Below are 27252 nucleotides of genomic sequence, written 5' to 3' on the forward strand. Positions count from 1 at the left end.
AAATACAATGTGGCTGTATTGCACTCACTCTGTAAACCTTCCCATTTGCATTTCCTGATTTTTATTTTTAGATATTCAACTTCAATGGTACATGAACAGGATTTTTTTTGCATTGCATTCAACAACATTTTAAGTACTTTGAAAAATAAATGTTGCAGACATTTTAGCTAGCTAATCTCCTGCCCTACCTCTCAGCAGGTTATTGCTCCTGAATGTGTATTATTTACCTTTTGTATATTTCTCAAGGTTGATCTGTGCCAAAAATCGCAAAATAAAGCACAAGCCTTGCTTCAAAAGAAATTTGAAGGCAAAAATGACTTTAGAATATTAAAAGATAAACCAATGCTTAAGTATACAGTAAGTTAAAAATCACCACCTCTTGATAGGAAAAGTCTTTCAGTAGTTAGAATAGTGGTAGACTTACGGGTTTTACTAAGTCCAGCTTGTAAAAGCCGAGGAAAGAAGTGTGATTGTAATAAAACTAAAACACAATACAAACATGTCACTAGAGGCAAGGTTCCCCTCCACCTCATGACTGAAATAGCCCAAGTCTGGACTTTATCCTTACCTTGATCTTGGGTTTGCTTAAACTGTTCTATTACTGAATGCTAAGAGTTTTTATCCCAAGCTGAGCTAGAGCTCTAAAAATCAAGCTGACTTGAAAGCTCATTGCTGCTTCCTGATTAATATGCCAGAAGGTCTGCATGACATTTCTATGGAATGTCTCCATGCTCTTGGGACTGATGATTCAGTGCAGAGCTGCTTGGAATTTCTACAGAACTTCAGCCCTCCTCACTTCTCAAATGGCTTCCTTTTACCAGCCTGTCAAGCTAAACTGAAAATAATTGCTCTGTGTGCAATAACAAGAGGAAGGATGGAAATTTCACAGCACAACGTATTAGGTAGCCTACTAGAAAGAGGAAGCTGCGTTTTCAAGAGCAGCATGAAATGTCCCATATTTAATTCTTTCTTTTTTCTGCAGTTAGAAAAAAAAAATAATGCCAAATTTTAAGGTGCATAGTGAGTAACGCTCAAGATAAAGGAGTATGCAATTAAGAACTCTGTAAGGTCAATTTGATGAAATTTGTTCCTTGCTTGTCATAGTTTCATCAAAAAGATCAAGGAAAAAGCTGTGTTTAGAACAGGGCTAGTAACTGGCAAAACAGACATGCGAAAGAACTGGAAGTCTCAAAACAAGTATAAAACCACAGACTAATTTTGGTTTTCACAACACTGCAGAGTTTAGAGACTAGCCTCACCACAAATTAAATGGTATTCAATGGAAAAGACCCATTCAAGAAAATGAATGCCTCATCATACCTCTCACAATCCAGCAACTGTCCCCACAGGCCTACAGACAGGACAGTACCAATCTGTGTCCTGTGTATAAGCGATTCTGCTACAAGTCACCCTTCGATTCACAGTAAAATAGAACAGGGACAAAGACAAAAGAAATCCTGGGATCCACTGGTAAGTAGCAGTCAAGGACCTTACAAACATTCTTCCCACATGAGCTGTTTCTTTGTAAACAAATTTTAAACATATAAACATATTTATGAAAGTAACTAGAGTGGGAGAGTCAAAGCCCTCTGCATTCAATACAGGCAATTAAGAACAAATTGACAGAATTTACTGCATGAGAGAGGCCAGTAGTACACTCAGACACCGAGGAAGATATGGTACTGACTTTCAAGCTTTAGTCACATACTAAGCACCCACTACATGAAAGAAAATGATTTCTGGAAATGCTGGGATAAGTGCATTGTATGCACATTATATATGACATGAAATTATATACTTTAAGCTCCCTCACAGGCAACTTCAGAAGGAAAGGAACCAAGCAATTTTATTAAGAACTTTCACCACATTTAATTATATATCCAGATTTTTAATTTTCTGAGATAACAATTATGTTGAGAAAGACCTACAAAGATAACAAAGTGTTGTTGAAAAGGAACTTGAGTAGAATACTTTAAAACCTGATACACTTCAGAGTCATTAGTGAATCATATATTAAATCCACAAACAATGCAAGTTAAGACGCACTGTAAAAGCTGTTGAACATAGATATGAAAACCAACGGAATCTATGATATCTAACAGCTAAATTCCTTTTGATTTCAGGGGTACAGGATGGCATCATCAGAAGGTTAAAGGAAAATCATGGCAATAAATGAATTAAAAAAAAAGGAAAAGAAAAGAGCAACTTGAAAGTACTATCTTCCAAGAAGAAATAATGTCTTTAATCACCTGGAAAGAACTCTAGAGAACAAGATGTACCAAGCAGTAAGAAATTGTTGGATCAATATTTGATATATATTATGGCAGCAAGAAAAGATCACTGTATGCGATTTTCATTTGCATAACCTCACACGCGGGGAGAACATCATTCTACTTTTAAGGAGTCTACGTTCATTACCGAACACTTCTGCACAAAAAAGGATTCAGGCAAAATGCACAAAATTCAAAACAGAGTGTATTTTATAAGACAACATTTAAAGGTTTAGGTATGTAAAGTTTAGTAAAATACCATCTTCTATGTCCACAAATCCATCTGAGATGCATGGTTGAGGTGCATGCACTATAGGAATGACAGTGTCAAATTAGGATTAAATGAGTAACTTAAACTAAACAATGTATTCAATTACTTCTTTCTTCTTCTATTTTAAGTAGTTCTGAACAGGCCAGGATTTTTCAGACTTCATAGTTCTAATTGCGTTTGACATCTTCCTTCGAGTCGCTTCTTCAGGGTGAGCGTTTTCTTCTACTGCAGATGTGTACACCATCTGTGTACAGTGACTTCATTCAACCGATGTATGTTCCTCTTGGTCACTGGTGTTGTTGTACCTACATGCTGATTGGTAAGGTCTTCTTTCCCTGCTTCTGGCTTTTGCTTTCTTGTTGCATGGAAATTTACCATAAATCCTGGCACGTGAGTTAGCTCATTTTCTGAAAAGAATCCAAATTACTTTGGTGGGACTGTTTCTCCTATTTTACTGCTAGAACATATAATTAATGAATTCTGTAAAAATCCGTTAAGGTTACGACTGCTTTTGCTGCAGCTGAGTATGGAAGCATTTGCAGTCTTTTACTATGATGATGGCAGAAGCTCCATAGCAACAGCATGTTTGCATTCCTACCGGAACCACATTGCTCCTGTACTGTCTATCAGGAAAACTGTTTTGATATGTATAATCACAGTTACATAGTTTGTATGCTGAAGAATGTATTCTGATTAAGAGAATAAAGTTTTAACTAAAAAGCGTTGTTTATTTGTCCATGGTTAGCACAGGTTTCACTGTTCCAGCTTTCTTGGAGTTTAGAGTGACAATATTTCTTTCGTGCTAAGGAATTGAAAGTTTCAGCTTCCTTCACCTGTAATTCACTAATATACAAACATGTGCAAAAGCTGTTTGGAGCATTTAAGCAGACATTCCCTGAAATAATTCTTCATTTCTCTCATAGAATCTCTGATCCTTTTCTTTACATGTACTCATTTCAAAAGGGTCTTTGCCCACTTAATGCCATCCAAGAAAAGCTTTTCATAAAGTACACACAAGCAAACCAAAACAATTAGATAAAAAGCAGCCAAATGGCTGGGCACGATTATATGAAATACAACAATTAATATACATTTTTAAGGCTAACAACAGAACACCATGGATATACAGTTGTACCCAATACTACCACTTACAGCCTGTAGACTAAGAGGCTCTAAAATGAAACTTAAGGTTTCACTGATCATTGCCTGTAGCATGGTCCGTTAGAAAGAACATGAGGCCTGGTTTCACCTGTCAAATGAAAGGCAGAAGCACAAATACATCATACTCAAGACACTTCATTGCTTTGTACGCTGTCTTATATAGCCAAATGACATTTATGATTTAGAAACAATTCTAATGGTTTCTATATGCTAGGAAGAACATAAATCATCCCCCCTCCAACTGGTAGAAAAAAAAGCACGGCAGCTCAGGAGAGGTAATTGTACTCTAATTCCATGGGAAGTCAGGCTGATAAGAATTGCACAGATTACTGAATGCACAGAATGGTTCCAAAACCTCGTGGTTATCCACATTATCAAATAATGACAGCTCTAGTGAGTCAACATCATAAACCAGGACGAATGCTCCTGACCAGATAATAATTTCTGGGATCCAAAAGGATTATCGCCATCGCTGTGCTAGCAGAGTAAGCTGCTTGCCAATCATCTCTAACCTATTACCTACAACTCACAAATTCAGTGGTACTTCACACTTGAGCCTGCTAGCCCAGGAGGAAAAGAGGTTGAAATTCAAGAGTTGCAAGTGTTCTAACAAACCGGCAAACTCAAAGTCCAAACCTGTGCAACTCATTAACTGCTCCCGTAATCATTCTGCGTAGGTCAAGTACTGTTGTACCATATTTGAGTGTACAATGAATACATGAATATACACTTGTCCTCTGGGAAAAGTGGTGATATGAAATGTCACAGACATATACAGAGAGCAAAATAACCACATAGTGTTTTTGCATATGCCCCAAAATACAGACAAACACCTTCTATTTACTACATAAACATTTCGACTTCTGACTGCTGGGGCTGGGAACGTCAACTCTGAGCTGGCTGAAACAGAATCAGCAGCAAATTTGCCTCCTTCACGAGGACATCCACGGAGGCAGAAGGCTGGCAGGCTTGACATCCATAGCATTGGCAGGAAAAACTGACAGCAAGGGGGAAAAAAGAGAAAGGCTCCACCTACACGAGAGTCCCAAAGGAAAACTACACTTGGGGGGAAAAAAAAGAAAAAAAATATAGGCTAAATTTCAAAATCAAAAAAGATTTCAACTCAATCAAAAATGGAGACTCAGTCCATTACTGCTGTTACTAAGTTCCAGCTGGAGACCACAGTCCATCAGCTTGAGACCTCAGTACTATCCAAAACACCAAGTAGAAAGATGCCAGTAGAACCCTGCTAGCTGAATTCCTCTCTTATCCCAGACACTACAACTGCTAGCCCTGACTACCTACTTTACTCACTAGCAGGGCCTGTGGAGGACCAACTGTTGATGATAACCACAGAAAATTCTTCTCACAGCCCCATTTTTTTTCTTGTAATTTCACACACCCTCTGTGTCTGCTGTCTCCACCACAGACTCAGTAAGCAAGTTGAGTTCTTGCTACCTGCCCTGCAAGACTGCAATTATTTCCTCACCAATCTAATGTTTCATACCTAGGTATAGTAGCTATGTAGTATTGACTAAACAGTCATGCTTCTGCACGTGCACCCAGAAACAGATATTCACCATTCTCTAACTTTGCATGTATAAATTCTTTCCACCCTCTGTCCTCCCCAGAAGTTATTTGCAATTGCAATTTAGGTAGGTCTCCTAGATGTGTAACAGTAATATTATTTGATTCTACAGTGATCTGTACCTGCAGGAGCGAAAAGGCCACTTAACAACTTGTGATATGAATCCAAGTCCTCAGTTAACAGGTGGGAAGTGGACACAACCTAATTTAGAGGCAACATCTAAGTGAGGAAACAAAGCCAGGACAAACCAGATTCTCAAAACTTGCCTTGATTTTTACATGGCAGAAATAGCAGGACTCTGTATTAATTTTCATGTCTTTATTCAACAATGGAGAGGGGGAAAGGCAGAAGACTAAACACATAAGACAGACATGGAGATAAATTAAAACAATTTAGGAGTACAGATAACAAAACAGCAGCCTTTTAAAGAAAAATATTCACAGGCATCAATAATAAGAAACTGGGACAGCAGGTGGGAGGAAACTATGTAAACTCAATAGCAAAGAACAAAAAGCCATACCTGCAACTCATAAACCTATAAAACCTATTCTAATGACACACGGAGATTTCAATTCAAATTATCTGAGACATTTACCTGTCAAAATAAACTGGAAGTAAAAAGTGAATAACTTCCAGAACCTCTTTCCCCCACCCACATCAATAACTAAGCCTCTATCAAAGCAACTTTTGTCTAGAGGTGCCACCATATACTTGTGTTCAGTTATGCTTGGAGCACCACTTACAAGAGAGACCCACATAAAACAGTAGCAATATGTAATATTCAAAATTTAGTCCTTGGATGATGCTTTTTTTGTCTTGTCAGCTACTACAATCTTCAGCAAGTTGATACAGCCTGAACAGACACAATATAATAAGCTTTTCCAAATACTCTTTAAGCCCAACAGAAGGGCTGTATTTACAGGTTCATGACCCTTAGGCCTTGGAGGGAAACTGGGCGAGGAAAGCTGCTTCTAGCAGAAATGTCAAAATAACCGAGAAGGGAAATAAGGATTAGCTGCCACCCTGTGGAATGAAAGCACATCTGCATAGATAAAACCTTTTGTATCATACTCTGGGGAGAAACGGAAGAAAAGCAACGGATCCTCTGAAATAGGAGAAAATAAATGAGAGCAAAAAAGCAAGATATCGAAGAGATAATACATGATTTTCTCTAATGGTCTTCACAAAAAAGAATGTAAAAAGATACCTAGAAAGAGTCTGGGTATCAAAGCAAGCACAACATGAGATTAGGATGCCTTAGGGTTTCTACATTTAAGTCATTATACTGCAGCAAGTGACCAAACTTTTAACGACTCTACAAAGAAATAGTGAAAAGAATTCAAACTCCCTCTCCCAAAAAAACCCTAGTAACCCAGTCATTTAACATCACTGTGATTCAGAGCATGGGTAAAAAGGTGACAGCATCAGGAAGAGGCTTTTTCAATGTGTGTGTTAATTCCAGACTGCCCACTGGTCATCAAACAGACCGAGAAGTATCAGAGACAGGACACTGGACTAGCTGAACCAATTCAGTTTTGGCTGGCCTTTTCTCTGTTTTCCCTTTTCTGAGGTAATAGCCTTTGAGCACCACAGTGGCTCCACTGATCAGTTACTGTATTCCTGCAGCAAATACAGAATGGTGACAACAACTGGCTTCTACAAAAATTGGCTTTTAAATGCAGTTTAGATTCTATTTAATTCAAGATATTCATTGTTGCAGATAAAAAATTAGCAACTGATAGCAGCAATGCCATAATTTCCATTCAGTTCCTAGACCCCCAGTTGGGCCTAGGAAAAAGAGAAAGCTTGGAAAATTCTGTGATTTGGCTTTGGCTAAACTTATATCCAGCAGATTTCCTTGTAAAACTGACACTGAGTGTTGCTAGTAGAGAGCCTTTACGTTAGCTCTGTGCTAATAATTTAGTATTCACTAAATACAAGGCTTAGTCATGAGAGCCCATCCCTACCTCCCTCAATAATATATTAATTTCTTATAAACATAACTCTTTAAATCATTACTAAGCGTTTCCTACAATGCAATACATGCTTTTGTGGTCTGAACTACATCAGGGCAATCCACAACTTGTGGATTGTTGAAATTTAGCATCTGCCTGAAAGCACTATGTTGTTTATTTAACTCTGATCATATGATGGAAAAATAGAACAGAAACGTATATATTTTTTTTTTCTTTTTTTTAAACAAAGTCTGACTATAAGGAATCCACAGCCCTACTCTAAATTCTATTTCTCTTTCCTACAGTAACCTCCTGGTATGTCCTGGACCTTTCTTCAGTCTGTAAGTCTCCATCTATGATGTTGCAGATAAAAGACCTCCTCTTTCTCAACATCAGAAAGAATCTCAGACTGTCTCATTACATTCCTATTAGGATTTCCATATATTTTGAGATGCAAGGTCAGATACTCTATATACCTCTTGCTGCTTCCTGCACAATGCTCTGGCACATCAGCCACGCCTCCCAGTTTTGTGTTACCAGCAAACTTGCTGAGGGTACAGTCTGCTCCATCATACAGATCATTAATGAAGATGTTAAACAGGACTAGACCCAGTATTGAGCCCTGGGGTTTGCTGCTAGCTGCTGGCCTCCAATTAGACTTCCTGGGACTGATCACCACCCTCTGGGCCTGGCCATTCAGCCAGTTTTTTACCCACCTCATTGTCTGCTCATCCAGCCTGTACTTCCATCAGCTTTTCTATAAAAATCTTATGTGAGACAATGTCAAAATCCCTTGTACCCATGTGATCTTGTATGGCTAAGAAATAAAAAAGTCAGTGGTTTTTCCAAAATGCTTGCACTGTTAATTAGGTTGTTGACTGTTAAAAAAAAAAAAGGGGGAAAAGAAAAAAAGAAAAAAACCCCCCCGAACCCTTCTGTTCTTCAGAATGCTAACTCTCTGTTGCCATGGTCACAAATTACCATAGTAACCATTAAATACATCTGTATTTTTCGATTAAAATTGCTTCTATTTTCACAGAATATAGATCCAATTGAAAGAAACTACTCATTCTTACCAGGAAATACTACAAAATTCAGAGTATAAATTAGGGCAACACTACTGAAGTACACAAACACACAGAAACTGGTTAATTGCAAAAGAGGGGGGGAATAAATCACAAACATTGCCATTTACAGAGCTGCTTCCTGCAGCTAGAAAATGGTTTGAATGGAAAACAAAAAGATTTGAGGACAGTTATTCTCTAACACTATTGTCTCAGCAAGCCTCACTGGAAAGTGGGTCAATTAGAAAGCCCAGTAAGCTTAAATAGCCTTTTTAGTCAGGGGTTAACCGCAGTGTTACTTCATATTTCTCCATTAGAGCCCCAGTTTGTCCCCCCCCGCCCTCTTTCTAAGCAGGACCTTCATTCTCATACATAGGAAATATTGATGTTCAGCCTGTCGTAATTCAACTGTTATCAGACAAGTCTCTGCGCTCTCATTTTCAGTGATTGCATGTTACGCTTATACCCTCTGCTGGACAAAAAGCAATTCACAACCCTCCCTGTGACAGTGCCTTTAGATCAGCACTGTGCTAATAGGAACTCTGTCATGAAAATGTTGAATCAAAACCAAGCATCGTTACGCAGTCTCTAATTTCTGCACTTCACGGAAGGTCGTTCAGTCATCTTTACCTGGCTAGATCTGTCTCAGCTTCTCCATTTTCTTATTGGGCTTTCATTCAACCAACACTGTCTCATACATAGCTCAGCACGCCTGAATTTAGACATGAATTCATGGTCGCATGTCAAAATAAAAACATTCACAACATTTGAGAAATAATCTAACAGAGGAGTCAAAAGCGAGGAGTCCATCAACTCAGTGCTTTCCCAAAAAGGCAGCAGCATGAATACAAAAGGTTTGTATTCAATACTAGGTTTGACGATCACGATAATCTACCTCCTAATTTTATAAAGTCACCAAAAATTTTCAACTTGCTTTCTTTTTGGTAAGTTACTGAGCATTACTTATGATAAAAACTTAGTTCCCTTGTATGTAAAAATTTTATATGCTTGCCATCCAGCCTGACTCTCCTTCCTGACCTGCTGCAAAGAACATGATTGAATTCCCCATCTTTGATAAGTCAGTATAGCAATGCATTTCTACTGCTGCCACAAATCTTTTAGATAGTCTCAGACACATATATTACAGAAGACTTGAACTCTTGCTCCTTTAGAGTTCACTCACTTTTGCAGCCTTCCCACAAACGTTACTTCTAACATTTTTTGGCTAAATGCAGACAGAATGCTCTTGTCCAAAGGGTCTGCAGTAAGCATATTTCAGCCAGAACCCACTGCAAGAAAAGGGAAATACATCAAACTATGCTATTGGCAATAGATGCTCAGATTCCACCTGGGAATCCAGCCTTAAGCCTTGCTGTGCAAGTCACTGTATGATTCTAGGTCATAGGGTTAAATAATGGAAAAAGGCTATATTTCAGCTCTAAAAGACAGTATTTTTCATGTCTCCACAGTCAGCAAAATGGAAGTAGTCCCTTGCTTAATAAGAGAAAACATAAAAAACATACCTGGGTCATGAAAGGATAGGAGCTGAGAAACAGAGCAAGGAAGTAACAGTTTGCTCGCAAGGGGTTTACGGAAAGGTTTTAGGCAAAGAAGCAGTGAAGACCTAAATTTACCTGCAAAATTGCAGAAAAAAAATGCCAATTTGCCACTGTTTCTTTTCACTTCATTTTGATTCCAGTTCTCATCAGAAATAGAGCACTGGCAATTCTGACATTGAATTTTGGGATTCTACAGATGTGTGTATTCTAGCTGTGTATATGAGCGTAGCAAAGTCCAGCATTTGGCTCATCCAAAAATGTAGGCTTTGTGTGTGGGGTAATTTCCAAGATGAATGTATCTTCTGGAGCTCCCTGCTGTTGCTTCCCCAGCATAACACATCTACTACAAAGTGATGAGAGATACTTGACATTCATCTGGTCCTTCCTGCAGATCAGCTGCCTGCTGAGGTAAAATTCAAACTTTATTGTTCTGAAGTGATGAAAAGTTCAAGAATCTCAATGCATGTAGCTCAAGCCCAGCTTAGAAAGGTAAGACACAGAGACAGAGGTGCTGTAAGAGAGAAATAAGGCTCTAATGTGTAGAGCGCAGAGTTTAAGTATTGCTTGAGGATCAGAAAGTCAGCAGTATTTCCTGGACAATTCTGTACTGTACACAGCCCATTTTCCACTCTAATTCTATCTCACAAGACAGGTTCTTAGCTGCTATGCACGTTTATTGTCTTAATTTACTGTTAGAACCAATCATTCTCACAAGTTACTCTGCACACCTCAAGATCTCTTCTGAAGCCTCTAGGCTTCTTAACAATACCTATAAATAACATAAGACTGAGTTACATTTACAGCATCTTGTAATAGTGCCAAATTCTAGATGAAAGGTGACCAGGAATCCTTTCTCTTCAGTAACACTAAAGCACATCCCCATACAGCATATGCATTTCTGCACATACCAGCTCTTAAACATTAAATTTGGTAGGCTTCAAACCACAAATACCACACAGGAACTCCCAGGCAACTGGCTCTAAGTGGCCCTGCTTGAGCAGGGAGGTTGAACCAGATGACCTCCAGAGGTCCCTTCCAACTCGGACGACTCTATGATTCTATGAGCTCATATAGCTTCAGAATACTTTGCTGGTTTTCCACACATCTGACTTCACAGGGCAACTCAGAAAGCAGCACCACAAGATGCTTCAGCCAGGTGGCACATTGCAAGTTCTTAGTGGGTAAAGCAAGAAAAGCTATAGTACTGACCAGTTACACAGAGAGATGTGATTCAGCATCTCCCCAGCAAGTAGCAGAGTAATATGACAATACAATGTCCCCATCAGAAAGAAGGATAAGAATATTTCCCCCCCCCCCCCCCCCTAGATTTCTCTCTTAGGCAATAAGCCACACTTTCCAGCATTTTATGCAAGTTTGGAAGACAGACAGGAAAACTCAGCTCAATTCAACAGCTGCTCTCAAGCATACAATGACACTTCACAGCTAACATGCAAGGCTCCTTGATACAATGCTATGTGCAGATCAGAGAACCAGCAGAGTATTCCATAGTTATCCCACTTTTCTCCTAAGGCACTGTATTTCCTGCTGATTAAGATGGCAAAGAATAAATAACAATTTCTGGAAAGTCGGGGTTCTCTAGAAATCTTGCTTTTCAAGGCAGAAATGACTTGGCTGTAGAAGTATGACTCCCTCACAGTATAAGAGGGATGTATAAGAAAGCAAGCCCAGCACTGCAAAAGGACAATGAATGGAACCCAATTCACTAAAATGGGGGAAGGTGTAGCTTCCCCAGAACAAGCTTTGCAATTTTAAGAACACCAGCATCCCTCTCTCTAATACACCCTCTACCTACCAAGGAAGTTAATCTAGTCTAAAAGAAATCAGTCCCATAGACTCAGAAACGTAAGGCTGGAGAATCAGAAACTCGATAAAGAACAGTAAGAAATTAAGATGTTTAGTTGAAGTGCAGGGTTTAAAACCTGACAGTAGTCTCCCCTATATTTTCCTATTTCTTACCCACCATGGAGGATACTGCCAAGCAAGAAAACATTTTTCCCCTTTATGCAGCAAATCATTAAGTTTCTCAGAGGGGAAACCACATTTCACCATTTTCTTTTCCAACAGCAGAACACTGACTCATAGTATTATAAAGCATGGAGGTACAACATTTCTTTCCAAAAGGCAGTCATGGCTTCACTTTGTATCTCATGGTACAGGTATTTTAGGATAATTTTTAGGCACACGAAGTTTGACACACATGTACCACCCCACCCCACCCCCCACCCCCCCAACTTCAGGTATCTTTCTCTTACTGCATTTCTCTCTGTGCCCAGGCATATTAGGAAAGGGGTATAAACACTTACTGAACACAATGGGTTCTACTGCTAGGTGAAGATTTAACCATTTGCTTAATTGCACAATGAAGCCCACAGATGATAGTGAAGAGAAACTACATTCCAGCATTTCCTGCTGAAAACACTGAACAACAGCTGATAAAAGCATTTTATCAAAACAGCACATTCAGCGTTCTCATTAACAAGAGAATTTCTATGCAAGACCACGCCATCCAATGCAGAACTATATCTAGAAACTCACTAAGAGGTCACGTGGGTGGTGGCAGATCTGCAGAGGCTTCGATCAAGCAGAGCACAATCTAGCAGTCGCATTTGTACTGGAAGAAGAAAATAGCGTCCATGCTAAGACATGGTTCTTGCTCTGGGTAAGTTCTGCTGCTTGACATCATCAGCTTCGTATCACACACCAGGTAACAGTCCCTGACTCTACTCCAGACTCTCTCTTACAACCAGAAGTAATTTAATTCCTCTGTACAACAACAGTCAGAGTAAGACTGACGCGTATTTACCCACAGGCGAATGACATCAAGCATCAATGTTAAGTAAAAGATACTGAACACAGGACCTAGCTCAGGAAGACAAAGGTAAATCCAAATACCAAAACTGAGTCTTCAGAAATTCTTACTGTGCTTCAAAGCAGGAAGAGTTACTACAAATGAACTGACTCTAGAAAACATTCTGGAAAGTCACCATATGAAAACAGAGTAATCCAAGACTATCACAACGCATGCACAAGGAAAGGGCATGAAGATCAGCATAAGGGGAGACTAACCAATCCTTGGCTTCCAAATCAAGTCCCTCACAATGATTTACATGAATAATTTGCTATGGAAATTTTTAGTTTAAAAAAAATTTTTCAAGAAACGTGGTCGTAGAGATACTTGGTATATAGAGAATAATGGTTCTATCTTGTTCAGTACAGTAAAATCTAGGACAGCAATTCCTCATAACTGAATCTTCCACATAATCAGTAAAGATTTTTATCCCTCATATGGAGAGAGGAATTCCCTTTGGAAACAGAAAGAATTCCTGCTTCAGGACATGCCTTTGTATACGTGTCTCACTAGTACATGCAATGTTTGCTAACAAACTAAAAAGAACAAAATACTTGGGTTTTTTTGTGAAACTCAAAACTCAAAGCCAAATCAAGGCTTTTCTACTGGCTTCTGGATGAGGCCTTATGGATAATTTAGGACAATTATTTCTGACAAGATGCAAGTTTCTGACATGGCCTGTCAAGGCTTCAATTTTTAAAAGCTACAAATAAAAGCAAACCCAAATTAATTGGTTTCCTAATAATAGGAAACCAATATTCCTAATACTAAACTATATTTTCCTAATAACTAGTCAATTAATAACAATTTGCCAACAAGACAATGGGAAACAAGAAAAAATTCAGTCCTAATCTTCAACTTTACAAACTTTTGAAGGGCTGTTCTTTAGGACAGAAATACTTGTGGAACATTACTTGCAGAACTGCTTCTATACGTTGCCAACAGCAAAATACTGGGCTCTGTGAAGAATCGACCGTCATTTCAGAAATGTGACAGCAAAAGACGTGGGCAAACTCAAATGCCTGCACCTAGAGCTAAGAATGGTCTTCAGTAGGGAAGGAGGAGCCAGGTTCCTTTGATAACTAGTTTCAGTAAAGATTAAGACCATCAAGTATGCATTCAAACAACCATGTCTATAATGGTGCTACCCCACTATAGATCTCAACAACAGGAACCCTACTCATCTCATAAATTCCCATTGCCATGCGTACAGGGGATCTCCCCTTAACAATGTTCAACAGATTACAATCCAGTATGGCTTGGCATAATGCAGGTTTTTCCTGCAGCACTGCAATTTCACTCCCACGATACATATTCTACACTCTATGTAGTTCTGTCCCAAGTTGCTCAAGTCTCAAGACATTTGATAAACATGGCACATGGTCAGACAGAAAAGTTGTGCAAGGGCTGCAGTAGGATAAAGCAAGAGGACTGATTAATCGTAGTATTGTGCCCTACTCCCTGCTTTTTAGCCCCCATAAATGGAAACCTGGAATTAGCAAAATTCATACAGCAGCTATTTATCAGTTCTCATGCCCTGAGGATTGCATCTCCTAAAGCTGAGAGATAAGGGCTTCTGAAATTCTCAAGTATGCCTGCAGACTATATTGAGCCAGATTTTCCCCAGTCATCTGCTAGAATGAAAGAATTTGTCCGTAGTAACAAGCATCAGGATGACATGGAGTTCAACCACTAAATGGCAAAGCAACAGTCTCCCTGCCAACTGTTCCCACCGCATGGGACTCGCCTCACTCTGATGTCCTACAGGAATCGAAGTGAACAACAAAACCTGAAATAAAATTCAAGCAGCTTCAAAAAGAGCCAAAATCTTACAGATGCCCAACTTTCCTTCTCAATAGTTAACTCTTACAGATACCCGTATCTACTGCATCACGTGTGCACGTAACAGCACATTTTCTTCATTACTCAGTTTTTCAATTATCTCCCTTCACCTTCCAGAAAAAATAAAAACAATCTCTTCATCTTCCAGTATTAGTAACGGGAATCTAGCATACTCCTCCGATGAGCTAGTCCTTTATGTTCAAAAGCACTCAGCATACATAATTTCAGTCACCTTCTCAAAGGGGATGGACATGACAGGTACGGTCCATTCTTAAGGAGGGTGGGCACTTCTTAACAACGCACAGCTGCAGAAGAATACCCAGAGCAAGATAAGACATTTTAGGGAGCCACCCACCCCTGTGGAACTCCAGTGTCTAATATTTTTCCAGCTTCTGTGCAATGGATGTCTCTAACCCTAGTCAGTTCTTCCAGCAAAGATTCTCCCCAACTAGGGTTATACAGTGGGAATTCCAAAGCAACAGGCTATGTACAGACATATCAGCATTCCCTCCAACAGAGAGATGAAAAGGAGAAAATTCTCGAGGATGTGTATCCTCTACTCCATTTTCTGAATCCCAGCCTCCCCCTTGCCTTGGAATGAGCTCTACAAAGCAGTATCTGTTATGTACATGAATTTCAGCTCCCTTCCTTTGGGGAGTTTCCCCTCAAAGGTGACAGGCAAATCCTGGGACAGAGACAGGTGCTGGGGAGGGGGAAGTCTCCTTAGGATGACTCGCCAGAAGCAAGACAGCCTGCAGCTTTCTTCTTAGGGCGGGCTTTCACACTTCTTACTGGAAGCTGAGGAGAAAGAAAAAGAGGCACCTTTGGTTAGTTTAACACTTAAATGTCTAACAGAAAGATACAAGAATGCAGAGTGAAAATAGGACAAAACAACTACAACACGATGACCCTATTCATGTCATCTGTTGTTTCAAAAAGGCTATTTAACTTGAGAAGCTGTATAAGCTTGAGAAGTGGTCCCATGTGAAACTTATGGGGTTCAACAAGGCCAAGTGCATGGTCCTGAACCTGGGTCGGGGCAACCCCAGTATCAATACAGGCTGGGGGGACGAAGGGATTGAGAGCAGTCCTGCAGAGAAGGACTTGGGGGTACTGGTGGATGAAAAGCTGGACATGAGCCGGCAATGTGAGCTCCCACATCCTGGGCTCTGGGGAGACCTTACTGCAGCCTTTCAGTATTTAAAAGGGGGCTTATAAGAAAGATGGGGACAGACTTTTTAGTAGGGCCTGATGCAATAGGACAACAGGTAACGGCTTTAAACTAAAAGAGGGTAGATTTGGTTAGATATAAGGAAGAAATTTTTTACGCTGAGGGTGGTGAAACACTGGAACAAGTTCCCCAGAGAGGTGGTAGATGCCCCATCCCTGGAAACATTCAATGTCAGGTTGGACGGGGCTCTGAGCAACCTGATGTAGTTGAAGATGTTCCTGCTTATTGCAGGTGGGGTTGGACTAGATGAGCTTTAAAGGTCCCTTCCAATCCAAACCATTCTATGATTCTAACCATTCTGTTTGTTTTTGGTTAGTAAACAAATAACTCTGAGCACACCCATCAAATAGCAGCCAGGAGAGGAAGACATTCTAGAACAGGACAAGTGTGATAATAAAATTGATGTCAGCCATCTTGACAAAAGATTAGACATAGCAGTATTTCTAACTGGTAACATTCACATAACACTTCACTGCTATAACTTTTCTGCTTCTTGACTGCCATCCCAAATGCTGTTCTCTGAAAGATGTAGAAACGTCTTGAACTACTTTGCACGCTTTACTCCAAGTGTCTTTCATTCTAGATATTGGCAAGAAGAGTGCATTTATGATCTATGATGCATTCAGCCCTTCCGCACAATCTCGGAGATCTCAAAGACCTCCTACAATTCCTACATCTAAACCAAAGATCCAGACTGAGCATAAAAACCAACATGCCTGCAAAGGGCTTTATCGGAATTTCTGTATTCACAATAAACAGCAGAGAAGAGTCGTTACTGTCTTTTCACAATTTCACTTTAAAAATTCCTCACTAGGAAGCCTGGAATCAAATTTTGTTCCTCTTATTTCCCTGCTCCTGTCTATTATGCTAGAGAAGAAAGCAGAGGGGTCAACTCAGAAGTAAGCCTTGGGAATTTAAAAAAGATCCAGGCTGATTTTAAATGCATCTTTATACATACATGTCCATCCTTGGAGATACTCAAAAGCCATCTGTACACGGTCCTGGGAAACTGCTCTAGATGGCATTGCCTGAGCAGTGGGGTTGCACCAGATGATCTCCAGAGGTCCCCTCCAACCTCAACTATTCTGTGATTCTGTTACAAAGAGTACTTAATCACATGCAAAGGTGTCCTGTACACCATAAAATCAGCTTAACAGTACGACTCAAAATGATGCTCTAAGCAACTACTTTCCTCCAAATTATTTAATATTTAGCTTGAAAAGCTCGACAATGTGAGCCAGTCATATAGCACTCTTTATCTTAAATAAAAATAAAAAATAAAATTAGGAGTCCAAGTTGAATCAAGCAAATAGGACCCCAACTTCACAAAAAGAGAGAAGCATTTTATCACATATAAATCAAACCACAAGAAACGTTCAAGTAAGAGTCAAAACCTGGAAAGCAACACCTCAAAAAGCATATTCTACAAGACACACCAACAGCTGGAAAAAAAGATTGTTAAGCTAAAATGGCTCTTGGACACAATTGCATTTATTTTCGTGTACAGTTTGTTTTAATTATAAGAATACAGGCAATTCATGTCCCATCTGAATGGCTGTAAATATCTTGGATCATCACATGGTCATATGCAGGGGACAGCTCAACAATGACTAGTTACCCAAACTTCAAGACAAAACCCCAGGGTGGGGGAGAGTGGGGGGGGGTGGGGAGTGGTATGGAGGGGGAAATTACATTTTCCCCATATCTAATATGCAGAAGTCCAGAAAGGCCTAAGGGGGTACAGAACCGTTGCATTTTACATGAGGAGAAAGTGGCTGTCCCAGGGATAAATGTCACAGTAGTATTATATATTCAGACTGTAACAGACAGGAAAGAGGATATAGTCAACAAAATATGTTAAAAATATCTAATGCCCCACCCTTCAACACAAAACCCAAAAGAAAGCAAAGCTGGGTCCTGGCTTATGAGAGGCTTACAGGCATGATAAAAATACAAAAGCTAGAGACTAATATAGCAAGTAGATGGCAAGTCCTCTGATGTACGACTCAACTAGTAAAGACTCAGTCCAACAATGTTTATATAAACAGCTTTTAAATGCACCAAGACTATGGAGCCAGAGCCTTCCAACAAAGCTCACAAATCAATGTCTGTTCTGGAAATAATTTACTTATATTTATAACCAGGACACACACCAGCTCACCTCAGCTTTCACTATCTTCTTAGGAGTTTTGAGACTCTGGCTACGTTTAGGAAGTTTGTCTCCTGCATCTTCATCTGATGGGTCTGTTCTAGTCTCCAACGGGGTTCCATTAGATCTCTGTGCTACACTGCTCTCCTCTCCTGAGGAGTAACAGGAAGCTAAGGAATAAGAGAGAAAGTTTTAGCAAATACTTTTGAAAAATCACATGAAGTCTAAAATGGCCCATCCTGAAAGACCACATGAAAGCGACATGTCAACAATCCTTAAGAAGGATAATCCAAAAAGTACAGAGATGTGTTAGTAGATGGGAAGGGACTAGGGAAGACAACACAACTTCTCCCAGATAATTTGGAATCTTGTAGTCCTTCTGAGACCCAACGCATTAAAAGTCCAGGGAACCCCTCCTCCCCTCCTGGCTCACCATATGAGGCCTCACACAATGGCACAGCAGGGGTGTTCTGTACCTGAATCCTCAATGGTTTCAAGACGACTCCCACCAGAGGGGCGTAGCTGTGGCTCATGGCTTTGCATATGCACAGTATCTTCATCTCGGATCAGAGTGAGATCCTGCATGCTGAAACTTCGCAGCTTCTCAGACAAAACTCCCTGGCCCTAAGAGGACATAAAAATTAGGGTCAAGAGCACTTCACCTTCACCAAGATCATCTCACATGGGATCATTCAGTAGAAGAGGAAAGGTGCCCTATTCCCCCCTAGGGTGCTCTGAAAAAAACAGAGAAGGGAAAAAGAAAAGTATGGTCCCAAGACCAACAGGGAAGAGGTTAAGCAAAATCCATTCCACTCACCCTCCACTTTTCATAAGTCAAAGGATGGGATTAACTGCAAGGCAAACTGGAGGAAAGGAAAAGTAGATTGGTGCCAACAAGTACCAGCATCCCTAACAGACCCATAGCACTAATTGCTGGCACACAAAACTAAACTGCTGGGGAATTCCTGAATGTTACAGAAGGCATTGCATTACCTTTGCAGCTGCAGTAACTGCTGCATTGGCAGCAAGGTTTAACCCTCTCTTGCCAACTCGCATCATGGTTTCATAGCTCTTGTCACGAGCCTGAGTAATGTATTCATCAATTTCCTAGGAAGGCAATGTGGAACATGGCATTTAGCTCCTCGTTACAAACATGATCAAAGTCTCCCCACCATCACCCTTTAAAACCCAAAGCTCATCTGGATGCTTTTTTCCAGGCTATCAGCATCAGCTGTCATTGATCACATAACTGCAGTTTCTCTGTTACTTACAGAAAGCTTGCAAATGCAACTTTTACTTGAAGTATGCTATCTCCAAATTGTAACAACTGAAACAAAGCAGTTGCTTACACTGACAATGTGAAAAAACAGCATGGCTACAGAACATGCTGCTCCTATCGTGATTCAAAGAGCTTTAACTACTGACAGTGACTATAAGGGCTCATGACACTGTGTTAGCCAAACATGCTTTCTAAGCATTAGGCAAACTACTGGCTACATTACGATCTTCAGTAAGCTGCAATATGACATCGTTGTCAGGGACAGAATCATTCTACATCCACTAATGTCAGCACAAGCATGATTCACGCATTTCAGTTTTTATTGTGGCATAACTGAATCAGAAGTCAGTCAGTTCCCAGACAGGTCAGTATCTTCTAACAACAAGCAAGTACCTTCTCCTTATTGGAGAGCGTTGGGTGCACAAACTTCCTGTAGAGGACACTGGAGCCCTTGGTGTAAGGGGAGAGCAGCCAAATCACAAACGCGATTTTCAGCTCGAAATAAAAGGGAAACCTGAGAGAAAGAGGGAAGGGGGAGGGGGGGAAAAAAAAAAGAGAGAGAGAGAAAGATGGAGAACTGGAATCAAGATCAACACAGAGACAGATGGAGATAACTGGTAGAGAGCAGCATAGGCAGAAAGAGCAAAGGCAAGATAAAGGCTCAGAAACAAAAGAATCGATGTATCAGGTCAGAATAGCAGAAGCCTCTTTGGAATCCTAGGACATACCTTCTTCGAGTCTCATTTAGTCTTTCATCCATAGCCATGAAAACTCCATAAACAGGGCATCTCTCAGCCCTGCAAACACACCAAATTACAATCTGATAGCTACTCTCATCATTCTTAAGTTTATTCAGAGAGTATCCACTGGATGTTAATATTACATTAGTTTCCCTCTCATTTTCCAAAGTTTTCAACTACGTATCTCAATAAATCTCAAGTTCCTGCTAAGGCTGATGGCTCAGTTTCTGAAACTTCCAGTAGGTACTCCTCAGATAAGACACAAAAGGAGGATGAGTGTAAATGAAAAAGAGCAGGCAGCATCTAAGTCTTTCATCTCTAACCCTTACCCAATAAAGTCTCTGGGAAGATACAGTAGCAGAGATTGAAACAAGTGAATGCAAACTTTCTGCTGTCTCTATTAGTAGTAAGAGACTTCTGTTTTCAGTAGTCCATTTTAAGTATGTGAACAAGCCAAAGCTCTTGTACTTTTTAGATCTTTGTCTGCTTTTCAAAGTTTATGCAGGAAGGGGCAAAACTGCTGAGCTCTTTTGTAAGGCATGTGTAGCCATTTCGTGTTTCTTTAAAAGATACAACTCTTGACCAGTATTCTTTCAGAGATGTATGCAAAGCTCAAACACTAAAGCAACGAAGAAACTGAAGATATCCTGTTCCAGAGGTTCAGGTGAAGACATGTAACAATGATTTGTCATTTTTGGAGGCCTCCATATTGCCAAGCATGACACACAGTACTGAAAGCATTAAGAACCTGCTTCCTCTGACTCCACTCCACCCCACCCCCACTAGTGGAAGAGCATTTCATCATGTAAAACGCCACTCAGAGCACAGACATGCATCTGTCTTCCTTCTACCATCTTTTTTTTTTAATTGTCTTTTAGACCACCGTTTCTCAAACTTTACCAGTTCACATTAACAGCTTCTCAAAAATATTTTATTTTATTAATGGATACTGTGTATTTATCGTAACTGTTTGCAAGTACAGGAGATGAGACAGCTAAGACTGCAGCTGCTACCCACAATATCTACAAACCTGCAGACGCTTCATAGGGATTGAAAACTCCTAAAGGAGAGACAGTTTATTCCTAGCATCCTAACACTAGTCCTCTCTTCTTAAAAAAACAAAAACAAAACAAAACAAAAAACCAACCAAAAAAAACCAACAAAAAAATCCATGCCACCAAGGAACTCACCAAGAAAGAACAATGTCTGTGAGTGTTTCTGCAGTGGTGAAAAAGGCAAACACAATCCAGTACATCATCCACTTCACCTGCAAAAGAGCAGTCACTCAATAGCCATCCATCAGAACTCAGAAAAAAGCGAAATGTCTTCTCAGTAAAAATGACTCATCATCTCCACACATCAAGATGAATTCAGCAACAAGAAGGCATATATAATCTGTAATTGATTGGGTCACATACCAAATGGTACATTATAGTTTGGGAAAACATGTAGGATTAATGTGCTCTAAATAGATAAATGCATATAGATACACTGATGAATGCATGCCCTGTAGCAATATCATGATGCAACAGTGTTAAAGTCCCAAATAAGCTATCTAAAAAGAGTAAGCAGTTCACTTTAAGAAGCTATAGTCTTTCACATACCATGATTATTGTAATAAATATATATATACACACATATGCAAAAGTTTAGTTTCAACTGTAGCCCTGTATTTTCTTGATTTAAAGTTTTTTCTTGGGAAGTGAAAAAAAAACCCCAAACCAACAGATACAGTATTTTGCTCTAACTCATTAATAAGCATTCTTTGCCTTAATCATTATTCCCAGAAATTACATGAGTGTTTCTCTTTTTAAATAAAGGCTCAGTGTCGTGAAAAGAGGTCACCTCTGCTAAAAGCAACTTAACACTCTTAGTGTCATCGAGAATGGGAAAGGAGAACTACACTGAATCAAGGAAATTCCACATATTAAAACCACACATTAATCCATATATTAAAATTACATGAACAGTTTAGTGATAGTCTTTGTTACAGCAAATGAACTTCTAAAAGCAGGTATTTCCCCAAACTTGCATCTGTTGGAAAATTTGGTGATCTGTTCTTGAAAGACCCTCCAAAACTTACTAAAAAAAAAAAAAAAACCCCACAATAAAATTATGCTGCCTCCAACCCCTCTAACAGAGTGGATGGTTTTGAAGATAGTGGTTAGTAGCCCAAATTATTTCCACTTTTTTGTGCATTTTTTTCACAACAGAAAGTAGCAAAACTTGTATTTTATGGCGCCTTCCTGCCTTTTTTTTTTTCTCGTATCATCAGTTTGGACAGGACCAGGTGTCCTTTACTTGACTTCTAAAGCAACTCCATGAAACAAATGGTTAACTCTTCAATGCAGCAACATAAATCAGCTCTTGTATGAAAAAGTGTGTGAATAATGACAAATCAAAGGTGGCAAACAGAGATCCCAATAGGCGAGAGATTTCAGAGAAGCTACATACCAGTAAATCTTAATTCAGTATTAGGCAAAATGAAGGCAATAATAATAATAAAAGCAATTAGCAGATACATAGATATATATAACATAATGAGGAAAATGTTTTTTGCAGAAAAAAAGTTAATCTCACAAATGTAGCAGAATTCTTAGAAGGTTTCCATAAGCTCTTGTTACGGTGCTTCCCTTACAGGCAGAGTGTATGGAGTTTCTACAAAGTTTCCAACAGGCCTAAATAAACACTCAAAGAAACTAAATTGTCAAGGATGAAAAGGAAGGGACTCTTGAGGATTAATAATTGGTGAAAAGAGAGGAAACAAAAGGATAAAAATAAATGGCCATTTTTCACAATAAGGAAAGTTACCAGTGGAATCCCACAGGAATCAGTGTTGAGATTTGTGCTGCTCATCTTCATGAAAGACTGGAAAAGGTTGCGAATAATAAGATGACAAAATGTGCAGAAGATACTTTTCTATCCAGGGAATTAGGTATGAGTTGATTAAAGAATTCAGAAAGGGATCTATACCGCTTGATCTCCAGTTGACATTTTGTTGCTAAATGTCATTAAATACAAAGTAATGAACTTACAGTATCTGCTTTTTCTTAGTGAAAACTATTGTGGTTACACAAATTAGCTCATGCCACTCAGGAGTGGTCACTGTAGACAGCCTGATAAAACTGTAAGCTCAGTGCTCATTAGACTTTTTCATTCTGACAACAGAATGCTCAGGAGTATTAGAAGAGGAACTGAGGAGAACAGAAAACATTGCTTTGTTCCTGTTTAAATAAACTGCATGTTCATATCTTTGATACTGGACACAGGTCTCTTGCCCTGTGTCTCCTCCTGCCACCCTTCACCCTACACTTGACAGCCAAAGACAAAAAGAAACAAACTAGAAGGATCCAACTTCTAGCTCTAGAAGTCCTTGAAGTGCAGATGACCAGAAACTAGAAGAGCAGAAAGCAGCAGGGAAGAATCACTGATTTTTTTCTTACGGTGTTTGTAATCCACAGATTACAAACACCTTCAAAAACTGAGGGTCAAACCAGGCTATATTTTTTTTTTCAGTCCATTAAAAAGGAGTCAGGTGCTTTGCTGCTTGAGCTGATGACCACCAACTTCAGCTAACTGCACATACGTAGTCTCCCCAACTTGCACCAAGAACCTAAATAAATTTAGTAAATGAAAAAGCATAATTGGAATGTAGATTTGACCAAAGCTGAAGATGACACGTAAAAAGAAAGAAATTACTTTTAAAACAGTCTGAGCTACTAGAAGCAGTTTGTCACAGCTGCTCAAGGACTTATCATAAATTCATATCATGGTGGGGGAGAAGAGTAAGTTTGCACTCTACTCTGATGCCACTGATGGACTGCTTGTGGTAGCCTGGTCTGTGTCAACTCAATCTTCAATACACCACACTACACAGATAGACCTGTAAGATCTTTCTCCCCCACCAATGTTGGTTCTTAAGCACTATGAACAAGTAGTAGTACATAGACACAGCTAGCTTTAAAAATGTGCAGCACAGCATTCAAGTTTTCCACTGACTTTTCACATGAAGAACAGTTTGAACAGATATTGACCCTCTTTCCTGTGTTTAACAAAAATTGTTTTTTCCCCGTCTTTCCACTTATGTTGAGAAGGAAGAAGCCCTTCAAAGATAAGTGAATTAGGCAGATGGCAGTCCAACATCTAAATGCTTATTTCTGACGTAGTTGTCTCAGGGAGAAATAATTTATATATAAGATCAGTTTTAGCAGTTCAAATACATTTTCTTGAACCAACTCCAGTATTTTCACTGAAAATAAAAACAAGAGAAAATTTCCTGCTGCAGCAATCCAGAACTATCTACTTCAAGAAAACTGTATCAACGAAGCATTAAACAAAACTCAAAAATGAATGCCATACTTTTCCACATCAGCCCTAGTGGGGCTTACAACCAGGTGATTACTTGATATTATTGTTAAGACAACTTTATGATACTCAAGTACTGTATCTCATTTCTTTTTCACCATCAGATTAGGGAAGTCTTACAGCAATTTAGGTAACATTGACCAAAAGAAAATCAGATCAATACAATGTTTACATTCTGGAAGGAAACACAGCATTTATGTACCTCAACAGCTAACCTACCCACAGAAAATAAGCAGGTTTTTACTGTAAAGAATGCCTATAAATTCAAAGGCTCCAGATTTACCAGGTCTTTGAGCTCCAGAACAAACATGCTATAGGCTGTTTTTAAAAATGAGGTGGTTTGGGTTTTTTTGCCCCCTCAAGTTCTCAACAAAACAACTTAAAACTCTGAAATCTGAGTCTGTCTTAAAGTTAACACAGATTCTGTAACTGAAACACAATCATTCCGTGACAGACACTCATAAGCCAGAATAAAATTCCAGGTAAAAAATACGCATTTTATACAACAAATGAAGGTCATAAGCAACTGGAAGGAAAGAGGAGAGGAAGGCCAGAGAAGACAATAGTAATACGATACTACTTCATACATAACTTCAAAGATAACTATGAAGTCACAGGATCATGCGATTATGCAGATAGTTTCTTTCACACTTTCTTTTCAGTTTCTAGTGTTATTACTAATAAACTTTGACATTTAGTAAGGCTCATCGTATTTCTGACTATATCTCTAACACTCACTCAAAACACTGTATCAGTTATCAGTGCCTCCTGAACATTCACATTTTGACTTCTCTGCTGAGACCAGTATTAAAAAAAAAACAAACCCCAAAACAAAACCCAAAATGCCTCAGCCAGATGTTGTGGTTTGTAAAGCCATCCACTATGAGCAAGACTCTCACCTCAGCTGGCATCTCCTTCAAAAACCAGTGGGCTGAATTTTAAGCCAACATATAGTAAAGGTCAAGGCAATTCTAGAGGACTGAAGGAGCATGAGACAAAAAAGGACTATATTCTGCAATATTTATTGTTGACGTATCATTTTGTAAGAAGCAAACAGCCTGTTGGATGAAGAGTCTCAGATTGCACCACAAAGCAATATTGACAAATTATATCCTATTCACCCATGTTACCTCTCTTCTCCATCAGGTTATTCCTTGCTCTACATAAACGGAAACTCATCCCACCCATAAGCCAAATAGCTCGTCTCCACTGATCAACTTAGAACACCCCTTCTGTAAGAAGATGACACGTCACATCACTAAAAAGCATTTAGTGTTTTAAATATGGTAATTGTAACAATGGTGTAGAGAGAGACAGAGAAGGGGAAACGATTCCAGAAAGGAAGGAGGATGAACTCTCAATCAGCAGAAAACACCGACCACAAGCAAGGTTGATAGGAAGACACAAACCAAGCAAAATTACTCAGCCTTTTGGAAGAAAACAAAAGCAGTACTGAAAAAGCTGTAAAAGGACACAAAGTAAGGATAAAGTTGGAGGAAAGAACTTGTCCTGGACTTTCAGATGCTTCCAGACTGCAGTGTTTCCCCCGCTTTCCCTTCCTCACTCAGCATCTCCTGAGAAAAAACAGCCCACGTTTACGGTTTGAAACCTCCCATTTTAGTATGCGCGCTTCTTCCTCGGCAACTTCTCCGGAGACTGTCAGGGCTGCTGCTCGGGCGGCCTGGCTGACCCGACGCCCCTGCGGGGCCGGAGCGCACTCGCCCCGGGGCCAGGCCAGGGGCTTGCGGGGCAGCTGCGAGCGACGGGGCAGGCGCTGCGCCGGCACGGCGAACCCGTACTCACATATTCCTTCACGTTTTTCGTCTTCACGGCCTTGTAGGAGGAGTACGCGGGGTAGAGGGTGCCGAAGAGCAGCCTGCGAGAAGAACAGACCCCTCAGCGCTTCGCGGCGTCCCGCACTACCAACTGCCCCTGTCCGCCGCTGCGGGAAGCTCCCCGGCGGGACGCCGGTCCCCCGCGACCGCCCCAGGCGGGGCTCGGCCGCCCCCACCGCGGCACCGCCCTTGGGCCGCCGGGCCGCACTCGGGCCGCGGCAGCCTGCGCGGACCCGCCGGTACGCGGCCGCAGCCGCCTACGAGACAGCACCCACCCCACAGCCGCCCCCCCGAGGCGCGGCGTCCTGCGGGGCAGAACCAGCGGCGCCGCTGCAGCCCCGCTGCGGGCGGCGGCCGCGTCCCCCAGGGCGCCCCTGTTGGGGAAGGGCCCTGCGCGACGGCCTGCGCATCCCTCCGCCCTGGCCGCCCACACTCACACCACGAGGCGAGAGATGATCCAGGAGACCATGGCGGCGCCGGGCGGGCTCGGGCGGCGGCCCGGCGGCGGCGGCGGCTCTTAAAGGGCAGGTTCCTGCAGCAAGCGCAGCCCCGCCCCGGGTACTTGAAGGGGAGGAGCCGACGCGTCGGAGGGAAAGGGCCGCAGCGCGCCCCAAGCATCCCGCCCTGCGCCGCTGCGGAGCCCCCGGCGTCTCAGGCCGCCCGCTCCGCACAGGGGAAGCGCCCGGCGGCGGCGCCGGGGCGGCTCCCGCGCTCGGCCGCACCGAGGCGGGGCTCCCGTCAGAGCCCGGGGGGAGCGGGACGTCCTGGGGGAGGGAGCCCCGCTGGCGGGCCCCGCCGCCGCCCCCCGAATTATCCAGGATAATTCGGTGCTGCCCAGTGCTCTTGTTCTTAGAAACTTCAGCTGAGAGGCCGAGGACTGCTTAACTACACAGGCAAGGCTGAACAGGGTGGGGAAAGAAAGGGAAATACCCTTGTTGTAGGGTGGGAATGTATATGCTGAAGCATACCAGAGTACCAGAAATTGTTATATTTTAACAACTTGCCAAGGAATACCGTTAAGAGAATCCTCCTCCTCAGTCAGTGCCAGAGTTAATTAGCAGGCCCCTTTTGCCC

The 27252-nt window shown here is 40.9% G+C and overlaps 1 protein-coding gene across 2 annotated transcripts; it reads right to left on the reverse strand.

Annotated features, from left to right (window-relative positions):
* Positions 1-12129: 12129 nt before the first annotated feature.
* On the reverse strand, positions 12130-26705 carry REEP2 (receptor accessory protein 2). Of its 2 annotated transcripts, XM_076350175.1 has the most exons (8): positions 26616-26705; positions 26147-26219; positions 21169-21245; positions 19632-19752; positions 18953-19066; positions 18436-18583; positions 17972-18129; positions 12130-15377 (listed from the first exon to the last, which is right to left on the reverse strand). In XM_076350175.1, the coding sequence occupies exons 1-8, from the start codon at positions 26645-26647 to the stop codon at positions 15303-15305; spliced, it is 798 nt and encodes a 265-aa protein (XP_076206290.1). In that variant the 5' UTR covers positions 26648-26705; the 3' UTR covers positions 12130-15302. The 2 variants fall into 2 exon arrangements, with proteins under 2 accessions (XP_076206290.1, XP_076206291.1); XM_076350176.1 differs by lacking the exon at positions 18953-19066.
* Between the last annotated feature and the right edge of the window lie 547 nt (positions 26706-27252).

This window comes from Aptenodytes patagonicus, chromosome 12, assembly GCF_965638725.1.
Source record: "Aptenodytes patagonicus chromosome 12, bAptPat1.pri.cur, whole genome shotgun sequence".
NCBI lineage: Eukaryota > Metazoa > Chordata > Aves > Sphenisciformes > Spheniscidae > Aptenodytes > Aptenodytes patagonicus.

Coding starts and splice junctions, on each gene's coding strand:
- REEP2 (XM_076350175.1), bottom strand. CDS start 26,647: ATGGTCTCCTGGATCATCTCTCGCCTCGTGGT. Junction 19,067..19,631: donor CGCTCTCCAATAAGGAGAAG/GTACTTGCTTGT, acceptor TTGCCTTCCTAG/GAAATTGATGAATACATTAC. Junction 15,378..17,971: donor AGAAGATAGTGAAAGCTGAG/GTGAGCTGGTGT, acceptor CTTTCTCCTCAG/CTTCCAGTAAGAAGTGTGAA.